The sequence below is a fragment of the Neomonachus schauinslandi genome, chromosome 6 (assembly GCF_002201575.2).
Source record: "Neomonachus schauinslandi chromosome 6, ASM220157v2, whole genome shotgun sequence".
NCBI classification, from domain to species: Eukaryota; Metazoa; Chordata; class Mammalia; order Carnivora; family Phocidae; genus Neomonachus; species Neomonachus schauinslandi.
Window position 1 is genome coordinate 61879471 of NC_058408.1, and position 23430 is coordinate 61902900.

At 37.2% G+C, this 23430-nt stretch overlaps 1 protein-coding gene across 1 annotated transcript in view; it reads right to left on the bottom strand.

Annotated features, from left to right (window-relative positions):
* The window catches only part of CEP170 (centrosomal protein 170), a 129098-nt gene that overhangs the window by 17819 nt on the left and 87849 nt on the right, over positions 1 to 23430 (bottom strand). The window contains exons 11-14 of the mRNA XM_021682698.1: positions 18952 to 19101; positions 16325 to 16448; positions 11236 to 13068; positions 3453 to 3687 (exon numbers count right to left, since the gene is read on the bottom strand). Coding sequence (XP_021538373.1) covers positions 3453 to 3687; positions 11236 to 13068; positions 16325 to 16448; positions 18952 to 19101 — 2342 coding nt within the window. The remainder of the gene's footprint in view (positions 1 to 3452; positions 3688 to 11235; positions 13069 to 16324; positions 16449 to 18951; positions 19102 to 23430) is intronic.

Genomic DNA, 23430 nt, shown 5'->3' on the forward strand with positions numbered 1-23430 from the left:
CGTCACACTACGCACAGCACGTCACAGTAACACTGGGTCATCTGAGAGTCACAAAGTTCTTGTGAGGTAGGACTTCTCTAACTGAATGTGAATCAGGACACATTCTCAGAGAAAGTGAGGGGCTTGATCATGACAACACAACTTACAAATAGCTAAGGCAGGGCCAAGATCCCAGGTGCAGAGCTCATTTCCAAAGAACCATTTATTTGTGCTATCAGCCACACGGACTGAAGAACTAAATAAATATTATCAGTGATGAGCAAAAGAAAAAATTGAATTTTTTTCCTTTACTGTTATTTTTTTTTTTAAGAGGGAGAAATTTAATAATCTACCACTGATATTCCTGCTTTTCTCAAAAAAGATCTCAATTCAATGAGATATGAAGGTTTTCCAAGTTATGCATCTACTGAACTCAATTTGGCTACTTCCACAGGGAAGGTTTTGGAATGGCAGAACATTCTTAAAACAACATGTGAAAGCTTCTGCAACTTTAAAATCGAAAGCAGGTACAAAGTAACATTTTTTTAACTTGGGCAAAATGTAAGCTTGAAAGACTTTCAAGGAATGCAGTCGTTGCATAACAATTTAACTACAGATTTAAAAAGAAGCTAAATGGAAGCTTATGGCCTAATAGACACAATCTGTGGTCAATTCCTTTATTTACCAATACAAAAAGGTAGGAAGAACACCAATAAATATGTTCTGATCTCTTATAAGCTTAGAATTAATATAAGGAGCACATTATATTATATATGATTATGTAACGTATATTATAATAGAATCAAAAACACTACATGATAATGAGCACCCCTAGAAAGAAGCTTTATACTCGTCAACTCACTTCATTCTCACAGCCACCATGTAGGAGAGGTATTCATCATCTTGTTTTACATCTTGTTTTACAGATGAGGAAAATAAGGCTTAGGAGAGGTTATATGAGCGTTTCTTGGTTAAAGTCACCAATAAGTGGCGTTAACTAGATCTTTTTATTATGTCATGCTACATCTCACATTATCATTCCACATGTAATTTTAAAAAACTTGTTAACTGTTGATATAATTCTTCTGGAAAGAGTTTAAAGTGTTCTCTTACATACTATACTCAACTCTTGCATTTCTGAAATAAATGAACTAGGATGAAAAACAGAATAACCAAACTTTTTTAAAAGAGACAAAAAATAGATAAGCATGAGTTTATCCAAAAATCCACTTTTGGTTTCAAGTTTTTTTATGCAGACACTTGTACAATGAAGATTCTGATATTTGTAGACAGCGTGTGAGCTAATTAGAAAAAAACAAGTTAAATAAACAGACAATAGCAATCTCAACAGGTTATGCAGTAAAAACTATACTAACACGAATAACTAATGTATACACGATGTAAACTGTTCAGTAGTAAGCACCCCAAAGCCTTCTTTCAATATGCAAGTTTATCTTGTACATGCCAGTTGTTTCTTTATGTGACAATTTCTATCTTAAAGTTGACTCAATAATACAGACCATTAAATTGGTTTAAATCCAAACTGCTTAAAAGTCTCAGCACCTACTAAAAACCAGCATTAGGAATTCTAAAGAGCAAAATTATGAAGAAAACCAAAGTAATGAGTATCTTCAAGTAGAAATGACAGATTTATATAATTCAATAAAGAGTATGGACCTCTTCATATAGCTCTTAAATCTAAGCTTACTAATTCCATAATGATGCTTCTAGGTTACGCTCACTGGAATATTTCCTAATCTTGTATCTGTATACTTTTTTTTTTTTAACTCCAAGCTTATAATCCTTGTTCTTATTCTCAGTCTCCACCTCCATCAAATCTGCTAGAGGAGGAAATTCTAAAATGATACAAACATTTTATTTGGAGCTTTGCAATCCATCTGTTTTCCTTGCTTTCAGATATATGGCTGAAAAATACACCTTAAAAAATTAAAATCCCAAAGGCAAGTTGTATAAACATAGAGCTACTAACAAACTAGAGGGAAAAGGCATAAAGCCATTAGAGGTTAAATGGCCTGGCCGTTTAGCAGTCCCGCTACAGATAACGAGATACAGAGACAGTGGTGATAGAATGCATGTGGTAACAAGATGGAAGCAAGTGAAAAGGTCACCTCGAGTTCCTGGGCACTGTCCCCTCTGCAGTATCTCTTTTCTGCGTGGGGGCAGGGAAGTGGGTCCAGGTGTTTTGGTCTGGGGCCCAGGGCTTCAAGGGAGTGGGCCCTCCAAAGGGAAGCAGACACACCCTCTATCTCCCCCAGATACCTCCTGAGCAGATGTGGTGAGATCTCTCCTCCACAGGAAGGGGAAAGGATGGGAGGAGGACAAGGCCTGCTGTCGCCAGCTGTGCCCACAAGAATAACAAATGGGTTGAAATTCACCACAGCCATCCTGTGGGCTCATAATAATTCATGATCCTGAAGGACAGACAGGCCTGTCCCCTAACTGGCTTGCAATGCCTCAATAATTAGTCTCACAGAAAGCTATTTGTATGGCAAAATAAAATGTTTAAGCAGCACAATGAGATTAAAAGGGCATGTTGTCAACGAATTATAAGCAATTATAAGTAAATGGTCATTAAAGACCAAAAAACATAAACATTACATTAAAGAAATGAGCCAGGAAAGAACATAATTCAAAGAAGTCAACAAAGGAAAAAAAAAAAGATAAATACCATTAAATTATGGTAAGAGTTTTTTTTTTTTTTTTTAAAGCACCTATGGACTATTATATATTATGTTCTTTAATAATGTTGCCAAATGCAAAACTTGAGGATCAGGGTCTTAAACTGAAGGCAGAAATAACTATAGCATGTAAACAGTGAAAATGTTTAGGTAACTTATGGTATAAAACACTGCAGTAAAATTTAATATCTTACAAACTTAAACATATTTTAACTACAAGAGCACAGCCATGACAAGGTACTAATTAAAAATCACATCTGCAGCATGAATTTTTATTATATAACCTAAAGGTTACACTAATTTATTTTATACTCAAAATAATTAATAAAGGGTTGAATTAAATTGTGCCTAATGAACTCATAAAAGTGTGAGTAAAAATCCACCTCCTCTAATTCTCCCCAGAGAACATGAGCAATGTATTACCTCTTTGGAAGATAAAAGGAAAGTAATCAAAAATTCAGCTGCACAATTCTTAATTATGTAAGAATTAAGGTAGCTGACACTACCTTTCAAAAATGGTATCTAGAAACAAGAAAGGGGGCTGCAACCAAAATAAATTAGTTCTACAATATGTTAGTAGCATTGGCATTAAAAACATGAACTGAGAGAAATTGGATGGCGAGCAATACTTTGGAGGAAAACTAAGTTCACAGCTACCTGCAGATTTCATTTCTTGGACTATTTGTACAAATCACACAAAAGCTAAAATTTGTTATCAAGTTGAAACACTGACAAAAAATTTCAACTCTTAAAGATGATCCATTAAAAACCAACCTGGCTATCTCTTCTCGATGAGCAGTCCAATCTCGGATGTAGTCTTCCTGTTCTTTGATCCGGTGCTTGAATGAAGAACTAGTAGGCATTGCTGACCCAGAGCTCTGCAACCGAGTAGTTTTCAGGGCTGGAGAAGTACGTAGACGAGTATGTTTAGGGGAATTACGGTTTGATCCAAATTCATCTTCTGAGGTGGAAGCATAATCAGTAGGAAAGCGCCTCCATCTTGAATTTACTAAATTAGTTTAATTATTAAAAAAAGAATTATTATGTTACCTTTTAAAGGAGAAAAAAATCATGATTTCAAAAACACCATGAGACACACACAGCACAATTTTCAATAACTGACATACACATACCTCACAAAAATCATAAGTCTACTACTTCTTAAAGATAGAAACATACATTTTGATGAATTAAAAACAATGAGTAATCAAAAACGACTGAAAGACCATGTTTTCCGTAGTATGGTGAATAAAACATTCAGATGACAAATTCACTAATGATAAACAACTAAGCAAGCTCTATTTATAAATGTTTAACTTGGGTACTTTTTAGTTGCAAATATTTCTCATTTGAGTGAAGATACGGATTTTTTTAAATGACAGTAACAGCAACAACAACAAAAATAAAAATAAGGGAAAAGATTTCCTCATGCCACATAGACTTTCAACATGGAGATGGTAAAAACCTCTTTTCCCAACATACAAATGTGCATAATTCCTGCTGTGGAAATTATGCTTCTATGGCAGAAAAAAAACATTACCTCTGTCATTCAACATCCTGTTATGCTATGATTGGAAAAAATCTTTTTACATGGTAAAAACACAACAAAGCATCTTCAGTACAACTCTCTGCCACTTTGACACTGAAAGCATATGGTGAACACAGACAATGACGTAAGACCTACAAGGAGCAAAGCTCTATAGAGCTATTCTCACAACCACTGACGTTGAAGGCACAGGAGGTACTGTCAATAGTCACATTAAAGAAAGTGGCAATCACTTTCTTATTTAAGGTTAGTAAAGACACTTAAGAGATGGCGTTGCTGACACATCTGAAAAATCAGAAGACAAATTAATTTCACTACTACTGTTAATGGGAGAACCAAACATACAAATAATTTGTGAGGCACAGGACAGAGGTCAAAAACGGGGCAATAATGGCTGATTACTTCACAAGGGCAGGAGCCATGCCTGTTTAATCTACTCCAGCACACCTAGCACTTGGCAGAGTGTCTGGCTAGCAAATGTTTAATAACTACTTCTGAATAAATGAATGAATTCCTAGATACTGACCATTTGCTTTTCTCAGATTAGGAAAAACCTATTGAAAAGCATGAGATGTTTTTGGTGGCTAAAGTGACAAAAACTTTGTCTAGAGTTGAGCTAGAAGTTCCAACTGCTATTAATATTAGAAGAGTTTTCTTTTTCTTTCCCTCTCTCCCTCTCTTTCTCTCTCCCCCTCTTTTAAAACAGGAACTGACCCTAGGCTGCATAGGTTGGTAGAGTCTAAAATTCTTTCATCCTACTTCACTGGAATTTTATGCTTCTCCTGTCTTTTCCTCCCCAAATCACATTTTTGCCTCTGGGACTCTGGTAAGGCTCAGGTGGCTGTCAGATAAACTGATGATCACTGCCGCCAGAATTGTTTTAAGAAGCAGAGAAATCTATAATTGGTAATACGCCCTATATCAGAGCCTACCCATTTGTCCTGATTCACACTCTCACTTGAAGCTCGTGGAGCTTGGAACAAGATTTATGGGTGTAAGAAGACAGAAGAAACTTCATGGCTTTCTGGAAAAGTGTATGCAAACACATATACAGAACTGCAGGTAATTACTCATAGTGTCTTTTGAAGGCAGTAGTCAATATATTTTCTGGTTTTACCATTATAAGATAATTCATTAATATAAAAATACTTTTACCACAGTGGAAAATTACTATTTTAGACATCTAAAAAACCCTACAAATTGAACTGACCCTAATACTTGAAAACAATTTCAGAGTAAGTTTAGGAATAAGAGCAGAAAGGCTTTAGGAAAAAAAATTAGAAATATTGCAATGTTCATACTTCTTAATGAAGGCATTTCATTAAACATTAAATGTTTATTCATTTTGCTACCTTAGAATATTATTCATAGAAAACAAGTTCACAAATAAGAAAGATGATTCATTAGATTAAATTTCCTGATTTTTTGATTTGGAAACTATGGAAACCATACTTACAACAACTGAAAAGTTGTTTGGGGTGAAAACAAAACCAATAGTAAAGAGTTGTAATAAACTGCAGGAGATGTGAAAACAGGTAGGTATGACGGAGCTAAGGTCGTTCACTTGGGCATAACTCAGAAAGCATGGCATCGATGGCTGCTTTATTTCATGGGGGCACAACACATGAAAGCAGGAGGAGAAACTGAGAAGCCAGTGCTAGGTGTTAGGTGACAATATGTAAGCAGAGTCACATTAGAATCAACTTTTAATAGTCTGAATCTCAAGATCATAAAATAATTACATTTTGGAGGGAAAAAAAGAGAAAAACTCCTTTTTCAAATGACGTTCATAAAGTTCCCATTTATTTTTACAGGTCTATCTAGAGGCCAGTAAGATTGGTGAAGCTTAATAATATCTTTAGAAAGAAAAGCAACCATAAGAATAAAGCATAACTTAAAAACTGAAAGGTAACATTTTTAGGTTTGTTCTCTTAAAATTGAGGGCAAAATGAGAGATAAAGTAAGTAGGGTATAGCTGAGAGATGAAATTCTCAAGGGTTGTCCTTACCAATGGCACCCCAATCACCCACAGGGTGTGCTAGGAAGCAGAGCTTCCATTCCGTCTGGACGCCACCTGGCCTGTAGAACAGCCAAGATGAGAGTGGACACCAGCGGAATGATCACTACCCGTGGGAGAGAGAGCAGGGCCTGTGATTTCCCAAACACCTTCTTTCAGCACCTTTTGCTTTCTTAATCTTTGCTTCTGAACTATAGCAGCAAAGTTTATCTGAAGAAAAAATATCCCTACAATCTGCTAGTTACTGCAGAGAAAACTTCAAGTTAGAATGTTTTCAACTTTCCCTATTGCCTACTTATTTCATAGAATTTTAGAGTATTAAGACCTTAGACATTAGCGTAAGTTCTTCAATTTATGGAGAAAAAAAGAGGCCTGGAAAGGTCTTGCCTTACTTAAATCAAAGTTTAAGCCAGGTCTACCGACTCCCAGAGTTCAAAGCTCTTTCGCTGTTATTCCGAGGACTTCACGATTGCATGTTAGAAAATCCTTATTTAAAAAATTTATTTTTACAATTCCAGTTAGGCTAACTCTTCTTTGAAAAGACATCCTCAATTTCTCATGGAATGATGGTTTTTGTGATTTCTAACCATGAAGAGAAATTTTACTTCCTCTTGAATTTTATTCTGTTCAGGTAAAACCCTGCATGAATTAAATTTAATTTTATAGCATTAGGCTTATTTGATATATTATTGGTACTATTAAGACATTTCAGATAAATCATTAAATTGAAAATTTATGTCAAAGGTATTTGAAATCCCAATCCCTAGGGAGGTTTTCTTGGTTGGTGAGGTGCTAGACAGCACATATGGTAAAATCAAAGTTCTAAGATCAGCTTAATTAATTTTATAGCTAACCTGAAAATTATTTTAGTTACATTAATTATAAAACTTATTTTGTTATAAAATTATGCAACACTCCTTCTTATGGGAGTAATAAACCACTCTATTCACTATGAAGACATACTGTCAAGAATTGAAAAAGGAAGAGTTACTAGGATTATTTATTTGTGAATGCTCTGATTTCTTTTACTGCTAACCAAAACTTTGTTGGCCTTAAAACACATCCACATCTATAGATGCAACAAACACATTTCAGGAAACAAACACTACATTTCACACTTTATATCAGAATATTTTGGTGGGAAACAAAACCACAAACGTATTTTACATGTGTATCTATAAGCAGGTAGCAATAAGATCATTTGGGGAAAAAGATCCCTGACGATATTCCGTATTGATCTTTGACCTGGAGGAAGAAATAACTGAAGCCATGCATGCCCAATACCTAATTCCTACCATCTATAAAATTTGACATTTAGAATAAAAAGGAGAAAGCAAACAGCCTAAAAAAATTCTGAGGATGTTAACATGTTTTTTTTTTTCTTAAATGTGCACCTAAAATATAATGAAAACCAATTGCTTTATTTTGATAATTCAGCACACTTAGTTTTAAATGTATCTTATCAAAGTAAATCTGGATATTTTAACATAACTTGATATTGAAGGATCACTGAAGGAAGGCGGGGAGGGGGGAGTGGGGACTAAACTTTCCTAAAAGCAAATTACATCAGAATGAAAGAAGCATAAAAGAACTTTTACTCTTAATGCTTCTAAGTCAGAGATTCCATTCTTCTATTTTTATCATACACATTTCTTTGAAAAACTTTTTTTAGACATGGCCTAAATTATGAAATTTGAAACATTACAGAATTATTTTCACATATGCCAATCTGGACGTATCACAGGCTCTAGGTTCAGAGATCTCTAAGTCCTTTAAAGTTTACCGTTTGTACAGCAACCCTAACCAGTATGGTTTTATATTCTTTTAAATTATATATATATTTTTAAGATTTTATTTATTTATTTTGAGAGAGAGGGAGCACAAGTGGGGAAAGGGGCAGAGGTTGAAGGAGAAGCAGACTACCCGCTGAGAAGGAAGTCTGACACGGGGCTCCATCCTGGAAGCCCGGGATCATGACCTGAGCTGAAGGCAGATGCTCAACTAAGCCACCCAGGCGCCCCTTAAATCATAATTCAAAAGCTAAAGCTAAGAACTTTTATTTTCTTTTTCCATTCAAGGTATTAATTATCTTAAGTAGAAATATCACAGCATCAAAGACACCCCAATTAGCAACTAGATCAAAAAAGTGTCTGTTTTTCTTATTTTTTTTTTTTAAAGATTTTATTTATTTATTTGACAGAGAGAGAGAGAGACAGCAAGAGCAGGAACACAAGCAGGGGGAGTGGGAGAGGGAGAAGCAGGCTTCCTGCCGAGCAGGGAGCCCAATGTGGGGACTCGATCCCAGGACCCTGGGATCATGACCTGAGCCGAAGGCAGACGCTTAACGACTGAACCACCCAGGCGCCCGTTTCTTATTATTTTTTTATTACCTACCCATATAACTATTTTAGTACGTTACCACTGACTATGAGATCCTAGCCATTATCCTTCTAGATGGGATAGAATACTATAAACGGGTATCTTGAGAGAATCTGAACATACAATCCTACATCATGATATAGCTTCATGAATTTAGTAAAACATCAGAATTACATAGATTATAGTGGACAATATACCAAATATATTATATGTTGGCCTTGTATATACTCCTGAGAGAATCCAATAAATTCCAGCCAACCTCTGGAAGCCTGCAAGCAAGTAGATACAGACTGTTTCCGAGAGCCAGACCGGATGTGGCAGAAGCAGCAAGAGGCTGGGAATGAAAAGGCCTTGGGGCTTCTCATCCTGTCCCTGCCATGACTACGTGACCAGGGCGGGTCACTGCATCTCTTGGCCCGAGTATAAACAGAATGACCCTCCCAGCTTTTCAATTCTATGGTTCTAATTATTTATTTATTTATTTATTTTAATTTTTTTATTATGTTAATCCCCATAACCATTAGTTTTAGATGTAGTGTTCCATGATTCATTGTTTGTGCATAACACCCAGTGCTCCATGCAGAATGTGCCCTCTTTAATACCCATCGCCGGGCTAACCCATCCCCCCACCCCCCCCCCCTCCAGAACCCCCAGTTTTTTTTTCAAAGTCCATTGTCTCTCAAATAATGCAATATATGTTAAGAAAAAAAAAAAAAAGAAGAAGAATATGGTTCTAATTATTTAATATGCCACTGTTAAGTATGAAGAAGGCCCACATCATGTACCTCAATTTACCCTAGGGAATTTCAATAAGCAATTCAAGGTACTTTTTGGATATAGAAAACTACACATTTATCAAGTTCTGTATTCAAAGCAGAAAACACAATTTATCTTTAAAGATATAATGTAGAATCTTATAGCGGTTTCTTGGACTTGCTTAAGTAGTCCTATTTGGCTTGCATCTCACAGAAGCCCTTCGTGTTCAACACTGAGGAATAAGACCAGCTCACTCATGTGTTCCGGGCCAGACAACCGGTACAGAAGGAACCGTCCCATGCTACTTAGTGATATACGGCTTGCATTACAGCTTACGGTGAGACAGGGGAAAACTGTAACATTTCTATGTGCTGAAGTGGAGATGAGGTGATGGAACAAGCGACGTGGCAGAAGAAACCCTATCACGGTACACACCAGAGAATGTAGCACAAAGGAAATGTGAAGTGAAGAGGTAGAGCCGTAAGAAGGACAGAAAACCAACACTGGGTAAACATCAACCAAGAGAGAGCAGTGGGTTCTAAAACGCTTGCGGTAACTGCATGAACCGGCACCGAAAGCTTCGATTGCAGAAGCGGGGAGGGTGGGGGCACGAGGGAAAATGCCAGCTCTTCTTCTGGAGTCAGGATTCTAGGTCACCTATCTCCCGCCTACATGCACTCCCACCATGGATCTGCCCGTCATGACCACAGCCCCTGACCTGGAGAGAGGGAGATGTGAGTGCGGTAGAGGGGGGGGACTGGCAGTGAGGACGAGAGAAGGGGAATACAGAGTGAAAACAGAACACGAGGAGCACCGTTAGGCTTGAGGACCGTGGCTACACTGTGGGAGACGTCGAACTCGGAACACCAGATTGCATACCACCTGTCCCTCACTCTTCCCTCAAGCCTTCGCACGCGCTCGGATGCTTGTGCTGGTAAGAGAGGCTAAGTCTCTGAGCAGCTGGTTTCCCCCCACTGGCCTCCGCAGCCCCACCCAGGTGTGAGGCTGATTATGAAGTAAGGGTCGATGCTCACAGGTACACACAGGAATGTGGGTGAGGACTCTGGTCACACACGTACTCTCCCCGGCTACAGCTCTGAGTATGAAGTACACCAGCACAGAGTATCCCAGGAGCCGTTAGATTCTGGCGGGGAGGAAGTAACCTTTGGAAGTACACTCAATGACAGCTAATGACTACAGTTAAGGGACAGAAGAGTGCTTTATGAGACAGTACTCATAACCAGTTAAATTTCTGTAGCCCGGTTAGACCCATATGTGCTTAGGGATTATCTCATGAATCCACTTCTTCCGCTGAAATATATTAAGAATTAGTTTTCACCTGCCCCAACTATAAACAGATTGAACTTTAAAAAGCATATGAGACATTTCTACATAAATGGGAAAGCAAGGGTAAAACAGCAATTATTTCACTTAGCTCTCAAGGAATAATAAAGGGTATCCTGCTCTTCAGATTAAGGGCCTTGAATTATGTGAGGATATTTAAAAATCAAACACATGCTTTCAGCAGTACAATGTTAATTCCTATTATTTAATCCAGATATTATTCATCTAATTTGACACATGAATCCAGACACTAACATTCCGAAATAGGTTCTAATTTCGAAATCACTACTTTGCCCCAGAGCATTCACTGGAAGTGTGTGTAACTTCTGAATTTTCCATTTACTAATGAGCTAACTAAAATAATTTTTATAGGAGAAAATACCCTCTTATAGCATAACCTTTTTGCTGAATATTTTTAGAAGTCACACTAGACATCTAATTTTTTTTTAAAAAGGAGTCCCAAAACATGAAAGAAATATTATGCTAATATTGTAAAAAGTCTGGACCCAATTTACCTGAAGGAGAGCCATGTGCTGAGCTCATACTTTTGACCTTGGAGTCTGACAGTCGAGAGATACTGTTAGCTCTAATTCTAGGAGAAAATTTATCTGAAGGTACTAATCTGGCTCCACTTCGAATGATAGCTTCTGCAGTCCGCGAAGAGGCACTACTTCTAGAGATTGTTGCCTCAGAGTCACTGCGAGCTGACAAGGAGCCAAGCCTTGTTCGACGAGGCTGAGCCAGTAAATCAATCCTAGAGATGTTACGCCTTCCTGTGGGCGGCTTTGACGTGGAACTGGTTGTGGACACTTCAGAAGCAACGGATGCTTTGTCAGCGTCAGCCAGTTCGCTGTCGGACACTTCACCAAGTCGTGCTCTACGCAAGAGGGAAGTCCTGGTAGGCCGTGGCCTGGGAAGAGTCGTTGATTTACTGGAAGATCCAGGTGCTACGGGAGAAGTCTTAGATTTAGTTACTTTACTTCCTTCCAGTTTGGAATGTGCATGCTCATCAGTTGAGGTAAGTGGAGTCCTGGCATGAGATTTACAAGAGTAAGTTTCCTGATCTGATGACATAATGTCAGAGATGGCAGAATGAGGTACACTGGAGGTCTGGTCATCGTCTGTTAAATCCACTGAAGGTTGTCTTATTCTTCCACTGGACTGTATGAATTTGCGACCATCTGCTCTTGAGCCTACATCTGAGGAACGACTTTTCGTTTTCTTCTCAATTTTCTCCCTAGCACCTGAAGATGATGATTTTGTAACATCTTTAGAAGGAGAAGTCGTGGAACACCTATCTTTATAGAGACTCGTGAAACTCTTTCGCTTTTGGGTTGACTTTCTTTCAGTCTCTCCCGTGACCAGACTGATTGTACTCGCTGTGTCCACATCAGATTCTGGGGAGATAGAGTTGTCTCTATTATAACTGGGAGTATCTGGGCCTTCATCAGTTTTATTATCTTCACGCAGCTTGGCTTCTAGAAAAGCCATTACTGCTTCTGTGTCCTTTAGAATAAGGGTGGTGTCCATACTAGAATCAGTATCCACAGAGTCACTTCTTTCTCGTATTCTGCTGGCAGCTGTCAAAGCCAGAGAAGGCGATGTAGACGAAGTCTGCTTATTTATATGGGGAATAAGTTCTATGGGTATGTTGGGGCTAGGTTTTTCTATGGTGAAGCTTCCTTGCCGAACCAAGGACTTGGAGGATTCCTTCTTATCGCCGCCCTTTGAAGTCTGACCTTTGAGAACATCCTCAGCTTTTCTTCGCTTGCCCTCGTTTTGTGTCACCCTTTCTCCTTTGCTTGTAGAGTGGCCTGGAATTTTTTCTTGAGGCTGTGACTCTTGTTTGAAAGATTCCTCCCGGCACCTATCTATCTGACCTGAAACATTCTTGGAAGCTAACAACTTGGTAGGTGTCCACTGTGCCTGCTCCTTTTGTTCTTGTTGCTGAATTTTAGCTAATGTCTGCTTTACCAAAGAAGCTTCCTTATCAGTTTCACTTTTGTCCTTTCCAGAAGAGCTGCCCAAGTGAAGCAGGGTCTTATTATCTCCGCCAGGTTTTGCGGCCTCGCCGTTCACTGCCCTGCTCATCTTATTCAAGGCTCTGTCGGCATCTTGTTTATCTTTCTGGTATGCCTGTGCAGGTGCTTCTTTCTCCTGAAGTTCTGTGTCTTGTTTTTCTCCGATCTCTGACCTCTGTGTTATACCCTTGGCTCTGGAGCTCTCAAGAGACTTTTCTTCATTTGGAAGCTGGGGAAGGGTGCGTCGCCTTCTCTCTCCCTGACTAGCCAAGGAAGTTGCTGACCCAGTACTTCTCACTGAAATGCCAGACTCACTGATATCTGCATCTATAAAATAAAACCACAAAGAAGACCTGTATGAGAGCAAAAAAGTACAAATAAAAAGAATATCGTATTATATTAGATTTCGCAATGTAAGTTAAGGAATGGCTTAGTATATAAGAAAACTTTGAATAAACATACCAGTATTGTGACATAATAGTTTCAAAAGCAAGTAGAATGCCACAATGTACAAATAGGTACATTACTAATAGGGGCAGTCAAGAAAGGCAGTTTTAGGAGATGAAAATTGGGGTCATCTGTTCTTAACCCTCCATCTGTTGCTTTTTCTTTCAATGTATTTTATGGCAGGGAAGGTCACTGCGTTCATTCTTGCTTCTCTAAGGTCCATGAAATTTTGCTCAAGAAAATGTTTTGTAGAACTGCACAGAGAATGCCTAATAAACACTTTCAATTACATAGTAGAGAAGACTATTTCTAGGGGCGCCTAGGTTGCTCAGTGGGTTAAGCGTCTGACTTTTGATCTCAGCTCAGGTCTTGATCTCAGGGTCATGAGTTCAAGCTCCATGTTGAACTTAAAAAAAAAAAAGAATAATACATCTAGTTTTTAATGAGCATTGTTACCTATCTGAAAGAATGACAAGTTTGGATTTCCTAAATAAAACAGAAAATGCAAAACTTTAGAAGGCTTTCCAAAAAAAACTTAACACTGATTACAAGAATTTTAAAAAAATTTTTAAAGATTTTATTTATTTGTTACAGAGAGAGAGAGAGACAAAAAGAGAGCATCAGCAGGGAGAGGGGCAGAGGGACAAGCAGACTCCCCGCTGAGCACAGAGTCCAGGGTGGGGCTCCATCCCAGGACCCTGAGATCATGACCTGAATCAAAATCAAGAGTCAGACGTTTAACCGACTGAGCCACCCAGGTACTCCAAGAAATTTAAAAAATTTTAAGTGTGAAACAAGAGAACAGGACTTATCATACTTTTACAAACCGAGGGATTTTTAAATTATGGTCTTTCGGTATACTAACGCCTCATATAGAAACACATGATCACTTTCTCTTTTCACAATTAAGTAGAAGACAATGAGAAAATATATACTTTGATGTTTCTATGTGAGAGAATTTGAGAATACCTGAGTATTTTCCTGACTGCTATACATGGAATGCATTTCTGAGAAAAGGGACACATCCATTTAGGGAAATAGAAGTTAACATATAAAGCATTCTAATCTTTGGTGATAAGTGGAGCAAGATACCAAGACATAGTTTCTGTGGGTCTTTTCTCCCTTTATAATTCTGAAAGTTGAACATTTAAATTTCACAGCAATATAGGGCGCCTGGGTGGCTCAGTCGTTAAGTGTCTGCCTTCGGCTCAGGTCATGATCCCAGGGTCCTGGGATCGAGTCCCACATCGGGCTCCCTGCTCGGCAGGAAGCCTGCTTCTCCCTCTCCCACTCCCCCTGCTTGTGTTCCTGCTCTCGCTATCTCGCTATCAAATAAATAAAATCTTTAAAAAATAATAAATAAATTTCACAGCAATATAAAGTTTACGATGCAGGAAAAGAGCTACTAAACTTCCTGATTCAACTTTAGCGATTGGTCTTGACATTATTGTATTGTATCTCATCTCTGTAGTGCTATCAGAAGCACCTAAAATGTACTCGCTATTTTATCTTTTTGTATTTTTCTAGCATTTCTCACACTGTCCTGCTCCTAACATGCATGCAATGAATGCATGTTTAACAAGAATATTTTAGGATTTAAGTCGATTCATAATTTAGAAGATGATGAAACATGTTGAAACGAGGTAACGAAGGGTCGTGGTTTGTTTTATTTTGTAACAAGGTAGAATTTTGCTTTCTACAGCTAAACTGACTAATATCATAATGGATTCTTGGTAAGTTTACCTAGCCTCTTTGACCCCTCTATTTGGGTTCTTTGTTTTCCAACTGGTAACCAGTTTATGTTAAATCAATCTGCCAATCATTCGGTCTTTTCCAAAGATTTTTGGTAATACTATCGATTACTTCTAATTTCTATAGTAAATCAGTGATATAGCTTTTCTAGTACGTTGCTATGTACCTTGCTCAAATGCTTGCTGAGTAATGTTTACAAAATTCCTAAACCATATCTTTGGGGTGCCATAAGCCAGAGACAAAATAAATTTCCATTTCCATTTTCAACAATAACAAAATTTAGAATACAGATAAAAATCCACATGCAAATTCTCCTTGAGGGTTTTATTTCAAATTAAGAATGTAATTAATTGAACATAACCAAAATCATTAGAGACATAAAATTTCATTTTTGTTTTTTTTAAAGAAACTTTTTTAGTTCACAGAAATATTAGAAGGCAATAAAAATCACATTACACAGACTTGCAAAAGGTATTAAGTAAATTAAGTGTGTAATAGTTCTTTTTTATTGAATTGTATTGAATGCTTTTTACTTAAATGCACAAAGTAGCATTAAAATATTTGTTATATTAATGATATTAATGAATGTTATAATTTGGAACTATTGTTAGTCTTACTTTAAAATTTTCATTTTTATATATATATCATATACATAAATTTGTATGTATGTTATGTGTTTCCCCTACAAATTATCTCCTATCTTCAGTTAGTTTATATTTTAATGATATCTGCATTATTAGTGCAAATAAAATCATATATATCTAGTATAAGCATGAGAATATGTGATTATGTTTATTTAGGTTTAATTTACTTCACTATATAGATTTAGTTTGTTTTTAAAAAAAGCTGTGGAAAGAGCCAAGATGCCCTTCAACAGATGAATGGATAAAAAAGATGTGGTCCATATATACAATGGAATATTACTCAGCCATCAGAAAGAATGAATACCCAACTTTTACATCAACATGGATGGGACTGGAGGAGATTATGCTAAGTGAAATAAGTCAAGCAGAGGAAGTCAATTATCATATGGTTTCACTTATTTGTGGAACATAAGGAATAGCATGGAGGACATTAGGAGAAGGAAGGGAAAAATGAAGGGGGTGGAAATCGGAGGGAGAGATGAACCATGAGAGACTATGGACTCTGAGAAACAAACAGGGTTTTAGAGGGGAGCAGGGAGGGGGGATTGGTTAGCCCAGTGATGGGTATTAAGGAGGGCACATACTGCATGGAGCACTGGGTGTTATATGGAAACAATGGATCGTGGATCACCACATCAAAAACTAATGATGTATTGTATGGTGACTAACATAACATAATAAAATTAAAAAAAAAAAAACTGATGTACGATTCACAAAAAAGAAAGAGAGAGAGAAAATACCATTCTCTAAAGGAACAGGTACAGACAATTCCATTATCCTTTCTTCTTGATCATGTCTTGTATGATTTGCAGCCAAACTAGCCCACTGTGAAACCCAGCGTTTGTTTCCAGATGATGTGCCTTCCTAAAGCAGAAAAAGAAGGGAGTGAAATCAGTCTATTTAGTCAGAGAGTTCTATGTAGTCACGTTATCCTGTCATCCGAAGCCACATTTAAACCTCACATTGCCATATTATCATTAATTAAATTTCCTCATATATAGAATGAAGATTCTCTAGGTACCCCTTTTAACTACATCTTATTATTACTGTAAACGCAGTATAATTTTCTCTATTTATTAAATACTAACGATGGCACTAAAATAAACACTTAGAGCTTAAATTTACTGTGGCTGAACAAACGTGGGTCTATTACCGCAGCCTTACGGCTAACCAGTGGAGCTGGCTCTACTTCATTCTCTGGAACAGGAGTCTAAAGCTTCTCTAGCCCTCCAGGTGCTTCTAGGAATCAGACTGGTTCCAGAGTCCCAAGGAGTATTAAATCTGCCACATCATGTCTTTAGGGATTTCAAAAACTAACCCACAGCCAAAGACTTTATAACACTTTACTGTTTCCAGAAGAAGCCAGAGATCACTCAACCTTTAAAAACTTTTCTATAAATAGTCTGAATCTAGACCTGTGCACGTCTAGATCTGGCCTTAATTAAGGCGACTGCTCTTTGCATCGTTAGAGTCAAGTGTGAAATGGGATTTAATTCATGATATGGTTCCACAGACTTATGGACATATACTGGTAATTTTTAACACCAGGGCAATTTGGCATTTAATATGGAAGATCTAGGGAATATAGAAAAAAATTATGTTCCCTCATGAAAAATCTAAGTCAAGGCTTAATTTTGAGACTGGAATGACAACTAAAGATTGGAAGGCTATTTAACCAAAATTGTATTATGAAAACAATACCTTAAGTATCAGATTTATTGTACTAAGGATGATAGGCTAAAAACTGATGAAGTATTTCATACAGACTACATATATGATTTCAAGAACAGGTTAAAATAGTAAGTATACATAGTGACATACATACAATGAAGCCTAAGAATTCCTCCAAAGCCTGCTAAATTCTTGAATTCCCTTTCAAGATTCTGTGCTAACTGCCCACAGTTCTCAGCATGAAGGAAGCACCAGAGCCACTCACACCCTCACTGATAGTAGAACTCTTCTGTGAAGAGTTTCTCATGGCTTGTTTAGGTGATTCCCATATTGGGGCTATATATAAAGTCCACTTGGCATGGGTTGACAGGATAAAGAAGGAAAGAAGGAGCCTTACAAAGTTCATGTTCATCAGAATTGTTGCTAGAGCAATTAGAATACCAAAACACTGCCTCAGATAAGTATCACTTGCTTTCAATAAGGGCATTAAGCATCTTATAAAACAGAAACTAGAATTAAAATTCTCTAAGATTAAGGAAGAAAAAAGAACACTAAAAAACATACTTGCTTTCAGAAAAAAGCAGACCATTAAGGGACAATTTTAACATAAATTAAAAAAACAGGTGGATTTACCTATTGAAAGATTTTATTTACAGCTCATACAAATATAACATTTTATTTATTATTGTTTTATTTATATTTTAAGTCTTTGTTTTATTTACCATTTGTGTATTTTAAATTACCTCATTTCCTGAGAGGTAGTACAGCATAATGAGTAAGAGAATGAGTTAAGAAAACAAGGCCTCTTACGGTTCAAATTCTGGCTCCATAAGGTTGCTAGGCTTTGTGAATGTGTCAACTTAATTTCTCTATATTTGAGTTTCCTTATTCGTAAAATGGCACAAGAAAGGTCCTATTGGATGTTAGCTCTTATTGTCTGAATAAATTATAATGAATTAATACTTCTCAGTTATACACATCTTTCACATTTCTCTTTGACATAACAATGTGGAATGACATTCTAATATTATTTCCAATATGGGAATAACTATTTGTTGAGGGCATAAATATCAGGCTGTTCCTCTGCTGAGTGCTTCAGACTTCACTACTCCCTGTAAATAGACTTTATCAACAATCCTGTTTGTAGATGAGAAAATTGCAGCTAAAAGGGGAAGTGTCCAACACAAAGGCGCTCTATTAAACATGGCCACTCTGGGATTCGCACTCAGGTCTTCCAGGCTCTACTGTACCAGACTGACTCCCTAACTTTGTTGGCCAAGCCATCCGTGATTAACTTCATGTTAATCCGAATCACATCCAGCACTGCACCATACCCGCACTTATTGAGGTATGTAAGTTCTATCTGTCTGGCATGATATTCAGACCTGTCCATGCTAAATACATGCCCTCCTAGGAAGTTTAAGCAGTGAGCATGTAGCCCATCAACTGCTTTCTGAAATTAACATTTTCCCTTCACTGATGAACATAGTAACAATTTAAAAGAACATAACAAAAACTGAAACAGAATTACTGCAAAATTGCTTTAGGCTTTTATTAGAAACAAATTTGTGAGAATTTAGTTTTTAGAAGAATTCTCAAGGGGATATATCAATTACTTAAAATAATGTAATTACAAAAATGATAAAAATTTACATTTTGTGTGTGTAAAAGTTACATATGAGGAAGGGATGTGTACCTCTGAGTTGTGAAATCCAGGTGTACTCAGTGGCTTTCTTTCTTCCATTACTACCGCAGCAGAGCTGAGAGCCCAATCTTTTATCAGATCTTTATGCTTTTCATTGATAATAGGCCTATTATAATCCTGATTGTCATCTACTCCAAATACCTAGGAGGAGAAATTATTTTATAAATGAAAAGTCTGAGCACCAGATTACTAGGAATAATATCAGTAACTTCAGAGGCAAGTAGAAATACTCTGAATTAATTTCGATGGGTAATTCACTAGTGAGGGAAACATGTTTAAGGACAGGGTAACATCCAACTGAAGCAAGAGTTGGAAAGAAAAACGGGGCTGTGGCAGCTTACTTCATAGTAAATGAGACTATCCTTTTTAATATTTAGCCAAGTACTGTTTGATAATAAAATAAATATCCAGGACATTACATGTGATTTGTTAAAAGATGTTAATAATGTTAACTATTATAATAATGCAGAGTTAGGAAAGAATACTACTTCAGCTTGTTTCCAGCTTGTCTCTTTGCTCTATTATTTTTGAGAATCCTGCTGCAAGACTATATATAAGCATACAGCTGATTTCACTGGTTCCTTCCCTAACAAATGTGTAACATTTACATACATGAATTTAAATCATACTTGGAATTTTCTAAGGTCCCAAATATCAGATTTTGTTGTATGATCTCTGTATGGAGTACAGTATGATCTTCAAATTTTATTTGCCTAAAAATTCATCGAAAGGCCTTTGAAAGGCAGATCCTGGGTCTCCCCCAACAGATCACCATTTTCAATAAGCAGGTCAACTATGGTCAACACTTGTGGAATATTTAAACACAGAGACCAATAATCACGTGCACAATCAAGGGCAGGATCTGAGTCTTACTGATTTCCTGGCACATAACAGGCTGGAGAATGGGGTTACCTAACAGACTGGAAAAAGGTTATAACTACGTAAACTTTAACATTCCATTTTACTAATAAGTTTCTTTGTTCCCAATGCTTATTATTTATAGATTTTATTTGTGGCTCTAATTACTACAATAAAGAAAAATAGTGTGTTTGAATTAGTGCTTTGTAGAAAGGATCTTTAGAACATAATCAAAGGGCCTTCTTTGCTATACAAAGGGAAAAATACCTTAAGGTAAACTATTTTCTAGAAAGCTTTTTAACGATCATACAGTATACCTGATAAATTCTGAAGCCCACATTTAATAAAGGAGACATCAGATTTTCAAATTCTTCACTTTCAAAACTTGGAAATTTTACCACTAGGTGGCCTTATTACTTAATATTTAATTCAAATATAACTACAGTTTTCAAGAATTGTGATTTAATATCTGTTGAACCACTCAATATTTGAATTATCTCTGCTTTAAAAGTAAATTGTATATTGCTAATTTAAATCAAATACGGATTTTAATAACACATGGAAGCACAGTTTACAGAAGGGAAAAAACAGCCCTGTTTCATTTTGTTAAACACAGAATTGGTAAGTTTAACAACAACATTAAAAAAATGCTGTGTATACCGTTCCATGGGTTCTGCCTCCAGTCCCACTTGTAAAGAGCGCAAATCAGAGCTACTCGAGTTACTTGTGACTGTCTTAAAATAAAAACAAATTATTTCTAACTCAAGTCACTGACCTCCAAATTTACTGGAATTTATTTCCTTATTTTTATAATCACTGAGGGAAAATCTAACTCCAGTTTGCAAGTAAAATAAAAGCACGCACACGTGAGTACTTGCATGTGCTATTTGGCATGTTAATTTATAAACGATCTCAGGTGATTTTCTGATTTGGTGATACTTACTTCTACTTCATACTCAAAATGGACTTCCAAAACTTGTTTTCCTGAAACATGTAAGCACTACCAGTTTCAAGTAAAACATAATAAATCTCTCCAAATCAATGACACTACTTTGAAATAACAAAATACATGCAAAGAAGCGATGCCTCCAGGGAAGAGAAGCTGAAACTGCACAGGAAGAATACTCAGGGGGCGCCTGGGTGGCTCAGTCGTTAAGCATCTGCCTTCAGCTCAGGTCATGATCCCAGGGCCCTGGGATCAAGCCCCACATTGGGCTCCCTGCTCCGCGGGGAGCCTGCTTCCCCCTCTCCCACTCCCCCTGCTTGTGTTCCCTCTCTCGCTGTGTCTCTCTCTGTCAAATAAATAAATAAAATCTTAAAAAAAAAAAGAATACTCAGGGGACTTCTACAGATTCCTTGTAAAGCACCTGAGACAGCTACGTATATACCTGTCAGAGTAGTTAAATCATCACCTGTTTCCCAAACAAGTGACAGGGCCTGAAGCACAACTGTGGGGGAAAAGAAGTCTCCAAAGTTCCTATCTATATTTTTTTGAGTGCTTTGAAAATTTAATGACAGCAATGACTACCCAGCTTGAAATCCCTATCCTTTTTGTGTCTTGCTACAAAAACATCCACTTGTGAGAACTTTCATGTGAAAACAAAGAAGGACGTAAACATCTTATACTGTGTCCGTGTGCTTTAAAGCTATTAGAGTTTTCACATTTCAAAAAGCACATATAATCTGACATATGATCCAATAGCTGGACAAGACTTGAGGCCTAAGTTTGCTAGATCTTCCCATATTTTCATTGTAGGTTTTTGTCCCTAGGTGATTTCATCCACATCCGAGGCGTCCCTTCAATTTCCAACCACAGGCAGCTGCTCACTTGTCATCTCTCCTCATAGACAGCTCAAAGATATTTCAAATGCAATGTATGTTAACCCGGGCTTATGCTTCTCTTCCCTTTCCTGGGCTCAGTGACAGCCCCCAACTTGATATAGTACAAAATCAGGTTCTCTCATTCAGCTAGGGACTTTTTTTAGGCTAAAAGTCTAGACTGAGGAAGGGAGAGAGATCAGATACCTGTCTAATTATTATGCTTCCTCTCTAACAGATGCCATCCCCCATCCCAAGTTTGTCAGTCAGTTTCTAATTCTTCCAGGTGGGAGCAAAAGAAAGGAGGAGGGGATGGGAATAGAAAATTTCCTTTTGAACTTGCACTATCTGAGCTCCTTGGGCCTGGCAAATGCTTAAAGATAACTCATTCATCTTAGGGGTGGAGAATGTTCATGCCTCTAGGTCCCCTGATTGAGGCAGATGCATCTCTATTTTGGGGAGTGACCTGTGACTCCCTCCTGTGGCCTCCAGGTTTAGGGTAAGAAGACAGCACTGCTCTCACCATCCTACTCCAAGAATTATGGAACATGTCCTCTCTCTTTTCCTCTGGATGTGTGCATATGCTATTTGGCATCTCACTTTGGGATTTCACATCTGTATCTCAGCAGCTACTCTAAACAATTTTAACAACCTGTTCCTGAGGTATGGTACTTACTATTTTTGCAGGCTACTGGGCTAGCCACCATAGGTGCTTCAAAAATATGTGTAACTTAGTCCTTGTTCTCGGAGGGCTGAGTTCTAATACAGGAGGCTTATAAAGAAAAGAGAATGTCACCTGAACCATGCAGGGGCACTCTGTAGTTAAAACAACATTTCTTTAAGACCCAGACTATATTTTTAGATTTTAGTTTTAAATTTAAAGAAATGAAACATTCTCCAGATGACAAAGGTCTAGTACGTGCAGTACAAACCAAGCCTGTGAAAAGTATGACTTGGTTTTTTCACCAGTATATTATCATCATTGTCACTATTATTTATTAATTCAACAGTAATTTATCTTTCCATAGAAATGAGAAACATAATGGTAGGTTAAACATAAAGCTTTTGTGGGCTTATTTTAAATTAGCAACTGAAGAACAGTATTGCATTCGTGTATCAATCATATCGAAGTGTCCAAGTAAATGTGCACTCAGGTTTCAACCTCAGATGACTGGAACAACTCTTTCCTCAATGAGCAAGGACCGCCTTGGTAGAGAGAGCAGGGTCTCCACCAGTTCAAGGCAACAGCAAAGGTTCCCATGGCCTGTGAAAACCACTCGACGCATACTTTAAGAACTATGCAGAGTCCTAGCTTCTAACATCAGGGAACAAAATCAGGAAGACTTAATAGAGGAGAATTTCTTTAAACATATAATTTTCCATAAAAATCTAATTTTTTAGAAGAAAAATTCCTTAAAAGTCAGTAGAATAAGTGGTTCTAAGAATTTAACACTGTGATTTTTATAACATTTTTAATCAACTTTTAAAATTTAAAATTCAGATAAAACTATTAGAAAAAAGAATGGGGTTAAGAGAGACATTTTATAATTTATCATGGTAGGTACATATGTACATGCATGTTCACAGCAACATTAGTCACAAGAGCCAAAAGGTGGAAAGAGCCCAAATGTCCATCAACAGATGAACGGATAAATAAAATGTGGTTTATCCACACAATGGTGTACTAGTCATAAAACGGAATGAAGTACTGACACATTCTACATCATGGATGAACCCTGAAAACAGGCTACGTGAAAGCAGCTGGTCACAAGAAGCCACACAGTATATGATTCC